This window comes from Sebastes umbrosus, chromosome 24 (assembly GCF_015220745.1).
Source record: "Sebastes umbrosus isolate fSebUmb1 chromosome 24, fSebUmb1.pri, whole genome shotgun sequence".
Lineage (NCBI taxonomy): Eukaryota > Metazoa > Chordata > Actinopteri > Perciformes > Sebastidae > Sebastes > Sebastes umbrosus.
The window spans coordinates 1097703-1111428 of record NC_051292.1 but is presented as its reverse complement, the minus strand read 5'-3'; the positions used below and the strand labels follow the sequence as shown (position 1 = coordinate 1111428).

General features: G+C 39.5%; 1 protein-coding gene across 2 annotated transcripts; it reads left to right on the top strand.

The window, feature by feature from the left end:
• The first annotated feature begins 3250 nt into the window (after positions 1-3250).
• LOC119483389 (aspartyl aminopeptidase) lies at positions 3251-12840 on the top strand. Of its 2 annotated transcripts, none has more exons than XM_037761467.1 (15): positions 3251-3374; positions 3709-3799; positions 5639-5727; positions 6015-6128; positions 6868-6993; positions 7233-7357; positions 7814-7898; positions 8276-8383; positions 9023-9100; positions 9190-9270; positions 9713-9873; positions 10304-10343; positions 10864-10965; positions 11479-11646; positions 12483-12840. In XM_037761467.1, the coding sequence occupies exons 1-15, from the start codon at positions 3369-3371 to the stop codon at positions 12531-12533; spliced, it is 1425 nt and encodes a 474-aa protein (XP_037617395.1). In that variant the 5' UTR covers positions 3251-3368; the 3' UTR covers positions 12534-12840. The 2 variants fall into 2 exon arrangements, with proteins under 2 accessions (XP_037617395.1, XP_037617396.1); XM_037761468.1 differs by having other exon boundaries at positions 3324-3463.
• The last annotated feature ends 886 nt before the right edge of the window (positions 12841-13726 follow it).

The window sequence follows — 13726 nt, the reverse complement described above, 5'->3', positions numbered from 1 at the left end:
CCCACATTCCCAAACAATATGTGCCATTACTGATGATATCATTAGTGAGTGTGTGACAGTGAAGTGGATTTAAAGGGAGGTTCCCTCTGGACTCACATGTGCTCTGAGTCATGTTGTATTGAAAAAAACACGTTAACACTTCATTATAGCTGCTGTTGCATTTTTGGGAATCATTTTTAAACACATTTTATTTAAAAGTTGTTCTGAGAGAATCAAATCAGCTGCAAAGTCTGTGGGTTTATTACAAACTTTCTTATTAAAATAGCAGGAGACACAATCTGTGCAGTATGCATTTATTGGATCTTTACACAGATAAGTGTGCACATTCCATCTCAGCTCCAGCAGTGCTCTTTATACAGTATAAAGAATTATCTTATTAAAATATATACAGAAATAATGAAATATGATGGCCATCCCCATGCTCTGTTATGTCTCATAAGTTGTTGCAGCAAATTTTGGGTTGATACCATTTGTTACACAGATTTGGTGCTAAATTTAACCATTTCTTTACCACTGGAGAGTTGATAAAAATGATCAATAATCCTTCCAAAATACCACATTAAGACACCAAGACCTTGAGGAACACCATAGAAAAAGCCATGCTGTGATTTGGGATCAAAAACTTTTGACATTTGGAGAATAATGCAAGAATTGCATTTTTCAGTGATTGGATGGCGAGAACTTGTGTTGTTTAAACTGCTCATAAACCCCCTTATTGTCAATCTAGCTAGGAAAGCCATCCATCCTCTGAATGCTCTAGGTCTCTAGTTTGACCCATCCATCCTCTGAATGCTCTAGGTCTCTAGTTTGACCCATCCATCCTCTGAATGCTCTAGGTCTCTAGTTTGATCCATCCATCCTCTGAATGCTCTAGGTCTCTAGTTTGACCCATCCATCCTCTGAATGCTCTAGGTCTCTAGTTTGATCCATCCATCCTCTGAATGCTCTAGGTCTGTAGTTTGATCCATCCATCCTCTGAATGCTCTAGGTCTGTAGTCTGATCCATCCATCCTCTGAATGCTCTAGGTCTCTAGTTTGATCCATCCATCCTCTGAATGCTCTAGGTCTCTAGTTTGACCCATCCATCCTCTGAATGCTCTAGGTCTCTAGTTTGATCCATCCATCTTCTGAATGCTCTAGGTCTCTAGTTTAATCCATTCATCCTCTGAATGCTCTAGGTCTCTAGTTTGTGGCTGTAAAGTTTCATGAGGCTGTGATTATCCTAGAGGTCACCACAGGTCATTTTATACAGTGAGCAGCTTTACAGTGAAACCCAATTTATATAATTCAAGACTGTTTATGGACCCCAGTATGCAGAATTATTCAAACACACCATTTTTAGAAAGAGAAAATAACACATTTGTACTACATATAAAAAAAACTGCATGTGATTATCATAAAGTGGGCATGTCTGTAAAGGGGAGACTCGTGGGTACTCATAGAACCCATTTTTATTCACATATCTGGAGTTCAGAGGTCAAGGGACCCTTTTGAAAATGGACATGACAGTTTTTCCTCTCCAAAATTTAGCTTTATTTAGCGATCTCCCCGACAAGCTAGTATGACATAGTTGGTACCGATGGATTCATTAGGTCTTCTAGTTTCACGTGATATCAGTATATTCCCAATTACTGTACTGTACAGTACTGGTGTAAGATCCCAGTATGTTCAATACTCCCACTGCAGCCTGTTGCTCTCACATCTATTAATAGAGCCTGAATGCTAATGTGTGTGTGTGTGTGTGTGTGTGTGTGTGTGTGCGTGTGCGTGCGTGTGCGTGTTCATCCCCCTGGGCTTCCTCAAGAGCAGGAGCGATGCTGTGAGCTGACAGCTGATATAAACACGTCTTCATCGTTTTCTTCCTCCCCCTCCCTGGTTGTTCAGGACTATATAAGGCTGGTTCCTGTGGTCATACAGTGATGAATGGCTGCCTGCATCGGGAGAAATAAAGAGTAAACTAACATGAGATAGAAAGAAAGACAGAGAGAGAGAGAGAGAGAGAGGTCTGTATACAAACATGAATAAAGTAAAATCAGAGAGGAAGAGAGAGAGAGATGGATTCAAAATAAAAAGCCTAATTTGGCCTTAAACATTTCTCATCCCAGGTATCAGGAATATGTCAATGAAAGAATCTTCTTTATATTACATTTGTATATATACACACATATACATTTATATATATTTGTACATTGTCCCTTGACCTCTGATATACATTTGTATATATATATATGTATATATATATATATATATGTAATCTTGTAAAATGTAGTGTTTGGCGAGATTTTTGAATAAATCCAGTTGTTTGAAGGAGAAATATAAAATAGATAATAGAGAGAGAAATATGATCTGTTTAACTTCCTAACACTATAGCTCTAAGCAGCTTATAATATATAATTAAAACTATTAACGCCAAGATGTTTTTAATCAAAGGAAATATTTAAATAAAAATACAGTCATTTATTTCCTAATCATTTGAATTGATGCAAATAACCACTATAAATGACATCAACAAAGTAAAAGGATATAACATTTAGAGTTTGGAATGATGGAACTGAAAGCAGCGCTCTGTTTATTTAAAACGTGAAATTGCAATAGAAATATTCTGTCCGTAAAATCTGTGTATAATGGTGATAAATAATCTCAAAATTGATTCATAAAATAGCATTTTGGCCATAATCGTGCAGCCCTACCTTATAGACTTTATTGATCCAGGAAATAACATATCATAACCATGGCTATGACAGTGGGACAGACAAATTTGCAGTATACAGCAGCAAAGGGGATAGTGCAAAAAACAAGATGCATCAGCTAACACAGTAAAAAAATATGAACCATTTAAACAGAAGGAAGTATAAAAATAGGAGCAGTATATACAGTATTGACAATAAACAGACTATTAACAAATTTGCACAAGTGGAAAATGATATTGCACAGTGAGAATGAATGAATGAATGAAATTCCACCTGAAAAAATCAGGTTATTATCACACACACACTCACACACACACAAACACACACACACACATTCTTCAACCTGCTTTTATCCCCTTGTGTTGTGTTGTTTTGTTTTCTTTTGTTTTTGTACTTTGTTATTTGTCCTTCTCTGTATAATATATTGTAGTCTTTTTTATATATGTCCCTGCACATGTCTATGACAATGTGCAGACAATAATTTTATGAAAAATCTGTGGTAAAAAAATGTACTGGTTGTAATGACACCTCCTGGCAGCTGTGTGTCGCTGTGTGTAGAAAACACAGCTGCTGCTTCCTGTGCTGCAGTCAGCTGATCTGTGGGTGTTAGTGTAAGTCAAGACAGGAGACTGCTTACTCTGCTGTTTCACCCGAGTTCACAGCTTCAAAGTGCAATTAATGCAGGTAAGTGCCATAAACATGAGGAGGAGTTGCTCCCTCACTGAGAGCTGCTTTCACTTTTAGCCAGCAGAGGAAGAGGAGCGCAGAGGAAGGTTAGCTCAATACCTGTGCGTCCTTTATCGGACAAGCTTTGGCTTTTGCGCGATAATATCAGTTATTATGAAGTTAAAGGGCAAACTATTTGCTGTTTAACTAATTTGATATTGCTAGCTTGTCCTGCTGTATGCATGTCAGGTCTAACGAAAAGTAGAGCGAGAGAAAGGCTGAAATTAGAACTAGGTAGCTGCTAGTTAACTTGTGCAATTGACTCCTTATTTCTGCTCTTTTCTTTCTGCAGTCTCTGATCATGAAGAGCTCCAAAGAGGCCGTGCAGTCTGCAGCCAAAGAGTTCCTGCAGTTTGTCAACAGAGGAGTGTCTCCATATCACGGTAAAGTCTGAACAAACTGGGTTTATCCTTTAATTTAACAGATTTTACAACAGGACCAATGTTCTATGTTATTATGTGCTGCAAGGCGTGGTTCTCCTAGACCCAGGGGTCAGGGGTCAGGGGTCAGGGGTCAGCGACCTTTAATATCAAAAGAGACATTTTAGGCTAAAAAAATAATAAAAACATCTGTCTGGAGCCGCAAAACATTTGAGCATTGTGATGAAGGAAACACAGTTTATAGTCTAAGTATATAGTATATAAGTCTAATGCAGTGAGGGCCAAAGAGACAATGTACGAAGCAGTATTAGGGCCACATTGAGGGAAAACACATCTGAGATTTACAGAATTAAGTCATAATGTTACGAGAATAAAGTCAGAATATTACAAGAAAAAAAGTCGTAATATTACGAGAATAAAGTCATAACTTTACGCGAAAAAAATCGTGCCTCTGAGATATAGAAGTATAAAACTGCATAAAATAGAAATACTCCAGAAAGTACAAGTACCTTGAATTTGTAGTTGAGTAAATGTACTTAATTCAGTCCACCACTGAAAGCTGACCATATACACGGACCATTAAAGAAGTGTACTTGTACATGCAAAACATTGTGAATAAGCACTTTTTGCATGAGCTTCAAAAACTATGATGTAGGAGAAATGAATGTTATGTATTTTAATTAATATATGTCCTATGTTGTTTCCTCATCAGCATTTGTAGGTTAATTCAAGTGACTTTTTTACTTTTGATGCCAACTGTGACAGAGGCGGTAACAGAAATGTCAAAAATAAAGATCCTTGTTGATTCTTTAACTCAATCCTTCACTTTCAACTAAATCTATTTAATTTAACTTTGCTCTAAAATGAAAACAGAAATCATTTTTTTCTGATGAGTGTGTTATTGCATCAGATCCAAGCGAAGCGTCGAATCACCGTCCTTCCAGTTTGGTATCACATGTTTTAACTTGTTTGATATTAACAGTTCAAACGAGGTAAGACGGTTGTGTTTGATAAGAGAGACAGATATTTGGAGTCCAGTATGAAGTCTTCCAGTGTGAGAACAAAGAGATGTGCGTGTGTCAGCATTAAGAAGGTGCCAACTCGAGACGCTGTTCAGTTTAACAGACGACTTTGAGCTCGAGATAAGATAACGTTTCTGCAGATGGAACAGATATTTCATAATATCTCCTACCTTTGCTCTGTGACCTCTGTTGCCCTCTGAGTTGTGTTTTAAATGAGCAGGAAAGCAATAAACTTTGTATATGTTAGTTTTTTACTTTTGATACTTTCAGTGCATTTTGCTGATAATACATCTGTACTTTTACTTTCGTAACATTCTGAATTCAGGACTTTTACTTGTATTTTTTTAGTCTGTGGTATTTGTATTTTTACTTAATTAAAAGATCTGGGTACTTGTTCCACCACTGCTTAGTTTGCAGAAACATCAATTCAGGGATGGAAGAAAAAACCCTGATATGTCAGTTTAGTTTTAATTTTTTTAATTTTCTTTTTTATCTTTGGGGGAACCTCATCGATAAAAGTGAGCTGAAAAATACAAACTAAAATACATAAAACATTAGGCACTGGCTCATGTTGCAACAGGGAAAGCCTGCCTCTCAGCAGTTTTCCACAATATCTCAGTTGGTGTTGAAAAGCTGAAAGTCATGAAAAATGGTAACAAGATGAAATTCATTTTATTGCCACTCAGCCAGACTGGTGGAGCTACTTCCAGCTTCAATGAAAAATCACTCTGACTTTTACAAAACCCAATAAACGTCAGTGCAGCAGTGAACAGAAACGTCGCTGACAGCAGAGTGTCTTTTCTTCTTCTCGTCCCTGAAGTGGTTGAAGAATGCAAGCGGCGTCTGCTGCAGGCGGGCTTCATCGAGCTGAAGGAGACGGAGCAGTGGGACATCAAGCCGTCCAGCAAGGTCGGTCTGCTCTGAGATCTCAGGGGTGTAAAGTCTCACATTAGCCGCTGGGTTTCTTGAATTTCATTTTTTTCTAGCCAGCTTGGTGATAAATGTGATGTGTGTATATGTAAAAATTAAACAATATGCAGGGCTTTAAGTCAGGAAGTGGTGAGGGATTTCAAAATAAAAATATATTGCCTCCTTTTCTGCTGTTCAAGGAACAGATGGACATAACTAGTAATATTTGCACATGCTGTTTGTTTAATAATCCTTGATATTTAAAAGCTATCCTCTGCTCTCCTCAGTACTTTGTGACCAGGAACTACTCCTGCCTCATCGCCTTCGCCGTGGGCGGACGCTTCCTGCCAGGAAATGGCTTCTCCATGATCGGCGCCCACACAGACAGCCCCTGCCTCAGGGTGAGAGCCCGCCCACTTCCACCTGTCAATCACAATCTTTACCTTTCTTACATTCCTAGAGAGCAGCATGCTCGCCAACTTTGAGACCTCAAAAATAGGGAGGATTTCTAAATCAAAGTGGCGGTCCTCCCCCAGAAACATTAGAGTTTCAGAGACTTAGTTTCCTTCATTCTGGTGAGTTTTAAAGAATGTAAATAGTAATAATAATTACTTTCATTTTACTTTTAGAGAAATCGAATAATTCGCCCCTCTGGCGTGAACCAATATTCATCAGTTTTCTTTCATTCATTCATTTGCTGCTCCTGCTTGCATTTTCTAATGGCTTGCACCACGCCACAAAGGCTTTTCCCTGCATCGAGCAAAGCCCAACTTTGGGCGCTGCGTGGTGTATAGTCAACCCGGCGAGCGCAGCTCAAACCGTTGAGTAGCGAGCGGTGGCGAGCAGCTCTCTTCCACCAGGACACAACATTAGGTGTAGCTCTATTGTTGTCCAGGTGGAAACAGTGAAGATTATACACGCTGTACAGTGCCAGAAACGGGTTTAGATAACGAAAAGGAAAAAAGGTGTGAAAATATGCCATAAATAAGGACTCAAATATTACCTCAAATAGAGAAATACAGGAGAATTGTGACCCCGGGAGGAAACCGGGAGAGGGCAATGAAAAACATAATAGAAGTATCAGTAAATCAGTTGTGTATTTATTTGATTAGTAGCTGAGATGATCTCTTTGTGTTTCAGGTGAAGTCGAGGTCTAAGAGGACGAAGCAGGGCTGTCTGCAGGTCGGGGTGGAGTGCTACGGTGGAGGGATTTGGAACACCTGGTTCGACCGAGACCTGACCCTCGCCGGCCGCGTTATGGTCAAGGTACCACGGTTATTATTATTAATATTATTGTCAGGACTGTTTTAGGTACTGGCACTGGAGTATGTTGTGAGACAGTTTTCTTTTAAATAGAAGCGCAGGTTAAAATGAGATGAATATAGGATGTAAAATACCATTTTAAGTTTTCAGTAATTGTTCTTCTATGGCAGCAATGCTTCAGCTTTTTCATCTGCTGACTACTTATGTGTGTGTGTGTGTGTGTGTGTGTTGTCCTCCTACAGAGTGACGGCCGGCTGGTCCACCGGCTGTTTCACGTGTCCAGGCCTCTGCTCAGGATCCCTCACCTGGCCATCCACCTGCAGAGGGACGTCAACGACTCCTTCGGCCCCAACAAGGAGAACCACCTGTCAGTAACAAGACACAGCAGCTTAGGGCATTTATTTAAACACTATTATATTATTATGTGGAGTTCAGATGCACATGGGAGATGAAATGTTTTATTTTCAAATCTGAGTTTTTCCATTGTGATTGTGGGCAAAAGGAGACTTTTTACTAAATGTTAAATAAATAAAAATGATGGAAAGAAGCAGGGAGAATGACAAAAAACAATATCACAGTATTAGGCCATCTTATTATTCAATTAATGTTTGAAGTTTAATAGAAATTGAGAAACAAAATGTGTTTATTTTGCTCACTATCAATACAACTTTAACTTACAGCTTGGGTTTTAGCTCTTTCAGTGTAGTCAATATTTAGTTTTCAACTTCTTTGTCTGCAGCCTCTTTTAATTTGCAACCATCAAATTGCTGAGATTGCAGTTTGTGCCAACTCAGTTATGTGTGTGGGTGTGTTTTTGTCTCAGCGTGCCCATTATCGCAACCGCCGTCCAGGAGGAGCTGGAGACGGGCTGTGCTTCCTCCGGAGACGCTACCTGTGCTGCCAACACGGTAAAACAGACACATCTGGTGTTCTGACATTTGAGTAACGGCACTTGTCATGTCATGTAGTCTCTGTTAGTGTTACTGTCTCTTCTCTTATTCCTAATGTTTGCTGCTTCTTCTTCCCACACGCCACATGGCCTCACAAACGCCAGAATAATGTACCAGCTATTTTGCTTTAGAGACGGAGAAACACCAAATGATGTGTTTTTCTGCCAAATTTGCTCCCCAACGTGTTTGTAACTTCTCACTTGTATATGCAAAAGCTAGAAAATGATCAAATATATGAAAAGCTGATTAGTTTTGTAGGATAAGTAGTGACAAAGGATGTCAAATCCAGTGAGGAAATGGAGAAAGTGATGACGTGTTGTTTCTTCCATCCTCAGGCGGAGAAGCACCACCCAGCGCTGGTGAAGCTGCTGTGTACAGAGCTGGCCGTCGAGCCTGAAGCCCTGCTGGACTTTGAGCTCTGTCTGGCCGACACTCAGCCCGCGGTGAGTCTCCATTGACTTCCTGTCACCTGGAATAATCCAGTTTAACCCCCGAGAGCAGCAGTAGTCTCAGACAACCAGCATATTCTCATATATTTATGAATAATGCAAAATGTTTATTTAAGATAAAGATGAGACTTTATTAATCATCAGAAAGAAAAATGAAGACTTTCAGCAGCACGAAAAACAGAAAATAAATATAAAACGTGAAGTAACTTCACTGCAGTATCAGTAAATGTACAAGTGGTCCCAGGCCTACTGCCTAAAGCCTGATTTATGCTTGCCTCATCCGCGAGGGTCGCATCACGCCATCAGACACGGCCCGTCCGTGCGTTCTAATTATGCGGACGCGGATGGGCGAGAAAATGTTGAACTTTGAGGAGCTTTGAGAATGTCGGTTTTGCGCGAGGAGAAACCTGCACAGAGTATACAAGATCCAAACGTTTCCTCGTCACGATTCCACCTCAGCTTATGTCCGTGTGACTGTCCTCGTGGAAACTATAACCGAAGCTTAACTCGCTTCATCCGTCCTCTGTGTTCTTTGGTTTTTGAATCATATTTCATCTGTTAAGATGTTAGAATAAACTAATGGTGGAAGAAAACATCTCCACAGCTCATGTTCTTCTTCTCTTCTCTCTGCAGGCATTGGGGGGTGTGTACGAAGAGTTCATTTACTCTCCTCGTCTGGACAACCTCCACAGCTGCTACTGCGCCCTGCAGGTCAGACTCATTAGTTTCTTGTTTTGGTCTTCACCATCCAGAGAATGGGACTCACTTCTTTCTGCCTGTCTGACTCTGTTGTGTCTCAGGGGCTGGTGGAGTCCTGCTCAGGAGACTCTCTGGCCCAAGATCCCAACGTCCGCATGATCACTCTGTACGACAACGAGGAAGTGAGTGTGATGAGGAACAGTTGATGCTTGGTGTGCTGTGTCCAGTGTCTCCTGAACAGCTGTTGTTTGGGGTTTTCGCACATAAACTGCTTATTTCCCATCAGCTTGTAATGATGTGATAATCAACACTGCTGCAGCTCATGTTGTGGCTCTCCAAGTTGACAAAAGTAATATTTAACTAATGAGCAGCTGTTGAAACTTGAAATGACACAATCTGTGAATCCACACTAGTTAATAATTCAGATAAATTATCAAATTAAATGTCAAATGTGAGGATTTGCTGCTTTTCTCTCTTTTATATAATTGTAAACTGAATATCTTTTTCGTTTGTGGAACCAAACAAGACATTTGTAGATGAAATAATGATGCACACTTTTCACTATTTTCTGACTTCTTGTGTTGTCATGACAGCATGTTGTGTGTGTGTGTGTGTGTTGTGCAGGTGGGATCAGAGAGCGCTCAGGGTGCTCAGTCCAACCTGACGGAGCTCATCCTCAGCCGCCTCTCCGCCTCCGCCTCTAACCTCACCGCCTTCCAACAGGCTGCGCCGCTCTCCTTCATGATCAGCGCCGACATGGCGCACGCCGTGCACCCCAACTACCAGTCAGTGTCAACACAAACACACACAACATGCGTGCTGTTAACACACAGAAGAGTCTCAGTTGTTGTAGCATTATATGTTTGCATTTAACATTTAAGGACGTTTCTCTATTTATCTATTTAGTTATTTTAATGAATTGAATTCTGGCTGAGTTTTATTGCTGAATCACTTCAATCAAGAAATTAAAGTTTGGAAACTGTGTGCATTGAAATGGAAAAAAATGACTCTAGTAAAGAAAATAAAATCTGTTCAATTTTGTCCAGTAAACAGGATGCAGGCAACTGAAAACATGAGAAGTTAGAAATTAGAAGTCCCATTCAGATAATGTTATCAGATATTAGTTTTCATTTGTACATTATCTCATTTTATCTCAGACTGTATATACAATAATTTATTCTTTCATTTTGATCAAGTTTGTGATTTTCTTCTCAGGGAGAAACATGAAGAGAACCATCGTCCTGCTTTCCACAAGGTGAAGATATTTAACTTATTCATTCATATTAAAAAAATACAAAATACAAATACTTTTTTTTTTTTTTTTCAAATTTACATTTAGGGTAGCAGCTTTAAAGACATTTATTAGATTGAACCGTCCCAAATAGTTTATAAAGCTTAATTTTTGTTTTTGTGCACCTTGTGTGCTCTACTAACCACTAACTTACATAAAGTGGCTGCCAATTTTTTATATTTAACTAAAAATATATTTTTGGGGTTTTAGCTTCACAAATACAGAGACCTACCTGTTTGTTTATTATTTTATGGAATTCTTTGGATTTTCTAGATTAAGGATTATTAGATCTTAGTTGGGCTTTATGATGAGCATTAATCAGTATTTTCGACTGTGTCATAAACAAAATCTACATGAATCAGTAGTGGAAAAGATAGTAGTAGTAGTGATTCTGTTGTGAAAACATGTTGGCCACATGATATAAAACAGATTAATATAATAATAATAATAACAAATGTAACTTTCGTTCACATTTTCCTTTCAGGGCCCAGTGATCAAGTTCAACAACAACCAGCGTTACGCCACTACGGCCATCACCGCCTCCGTGGTCAGAGAGATCGCCAGCCGAGTCAGCGTGCCTCTGCAGGTACTGCGTGCGTGTATGTGTGTGTTTGATTATAGATGAAGTGTTTGCAGACAGAGGCTCAGCAGCGTCTCTTCTCTTTGTGTCTTGAGTCACTCGGCTGCAAACACAGATCTCCTAGCAACATGCCGGCTGCTCCAGGACGACACAGAGAGGAAATAAAAGAATTCATGTGTGAAATAAAGACAAAGGCATTTAATTAACAGTCATTATAACACAAGACGTGGAAAGGCTAGAAACATATTTCTATTTCCAGCCTGCAAAAGTGTCACGAAAGAAAGATTTTACTTTTATCAATATTTATGAGAGCTCGATATAATCCTAGAATCCTGTTTACATGCCTCAGAATAATACGGTTTAGCTGCTGATGAATCCCTGTTTAGTGTTAGTAGACATTGCAGTGTTTCTAAACCGCCACTAGGAGGCAGATAGGCTGACTGTGGCACAGAGATGTGTTTATTCTTTTCATTTGTAATAGTTTTCCTGCAGTTTGACCTGTGACCCCTCCTCCTGCAGGATGTGATGGTCCGTAACGACAGCCCCTGTGGAACCACCATTGGCCCCATCCTGGCTGCCCGCCTCGGCGTCCCAGTGGTGGACATCGGAGCGCCGCAGCTCTCCATGCACTCCATCAGAGAGATGTGCTGCACCTCCAGCGTCCTACAGAGCACCACCCTCTTCAAGGTAACACCCGTCTGTTGTCTTTGTACAAAACAAAACCTCATTTATAAAACAGTTGTTTGGTTTTTACTCCAAACAAACACTAAAACAGGCTCACTGATGCTCAATATAACTCCAGAGTGACCAAAGAGTTGAATCAACACCTCTCACAGACAGAGCTCCATAAAGTTATGTAATACCATATTTGACAGTTTTGATTAAAACATTCTCTGGTTCCAGCTTTCAGAATCTGAGTATTTTTAGTTGTTTTTTTCCTGTTTTATGTCATCATTAAGTTGTTAAGACAAAACAAGATGTCAACTTCGGCTCTGGGAACTTGTGATGGACATTTTTTGTGTATAATGTGCTCTTCATGGCATGCATGTGGACTCACTCTTAAAGGTACCTTGCTGAGTTTCTGACCATTAATGGAGCAACGTTATTACAAATGTGTGAGTCAAATCCTGCTATTGTTTCACGTTATCCCACTGATCCAACAGTGGAGAAGACTGCTAGCAGGTAACCATCAATGTAAACAATGCAGGATTTAAAATGTATATATATTTAAAAAATGAGCTCTGCAAATGTGTCATGAGGAGGGAACAGAGACGGTGTGTTCACACTGAGAGAAGATCAAAATATTTTCTTCTTCCCGGCTGGTATTTCCTGACACTTGTGCATCACACATGTTTTCTGCAGATGGAGATTTTTTTATCAGGTCTCTGTGAGCTTTGAGTAATTCAGGAATGAAATAATACATTTATCCAGATGAGTCACAAGTTCTTTGATTTAGATCTTTTCTTTCATCCCCTGCAGATATTTTCCTTTTGATTTCCCTTCCTGTCTGCTTCCTCCTGCAGGGTTTCTTCGAGTTGTTCCCCGTTGTGAGGAGCTCGCTGGTTGTCGACTAGAGCCGGGAAGAACCAGAGCTGATGGATGTCATTTTCAACATGTGATACTTCAACACATACTGATGCAAAGAATATTAACATCAGAAACCGTGTCTATCTAGACACACGTTGACGTTGAAAATGACGAATCCTTTCTTAAGAACTGATTTCTCAGTTGTAGACGATGTTGCACTCATCTCTACTGAAGCCCAGTATTACTCCAAATAAAGAAAATCACATGCAAATGCACATAACAGTAGCACAATACACTTACTGATCTTTCTTATGAACTGGAGTTGTTTAGAAAAGAATAAAATTTTGATTCAGATTTAGTGTGTTCTCCTCTTTCTGTCCGATCATAAACGAAAGGTTTCATTGTGCAGGAGAAGCTGCTGTAATTTAATTTCACCTTCTCAGTATTAATGAAACACTGTGAGGAGCCAGATGTGCTGCTATGCCAAGTGTTTGGACGGTTATTTGGCAGAATGAGATGGACTTCTTGGGATCCACATGAACCACGTCATGATGCAGCGATAGGAGGCTGGAGACGGGAACTCCTCCACACTGCAAGAAATGCCTGTTTTCACACAATCCTGTAGACTTAACTTAGAATTTTATCACCTTATTTATCTGAGAAAGTAGATGAAATAACAGCTGGATTGACATTCAAAAAATATTGTGTTAGTGTTGAGACTGTCAGAGTATATGCATGAAAATGCTGCGTGAATCAACACATCTTTATCAACTTTAAGAAGCTGTTGCTCAGGGGCCCCTGGGCAGAAATGAGCTCCTGCTGGGCCCCAAAACTAGACTACCTTTACTTCTTACTGATGATACTTTTGTACTTTTAGGAATTTAAATGAAGGAGTTTTACTTGTAATATGTAGGAGCCTATTTTAACATTAAGGTGTGTTGGTGCTTCTTCCATCACAGTCATTATTCTACATTGTAAACAATTGCTGTTAATTTAAAGCAGGATTTCAACAGTATTAATCTGTTATTGCTAAAAACAGTGCTTTACTGTTAATACAAAAGAAAACCTGTTAAATTACGCTCATAGGTCGTTTTTTAACTGAACTATAATGCATTTTTAAAAAACAGCACTTTACTGCTGATCAACTGTCTAAAGGATCATCAGTAACAGTTTCATGCAGTATTTGTTGAATTCTGAGACCTGATCTGCTCATGTGAGGCTTGTACATTGTACATGATTG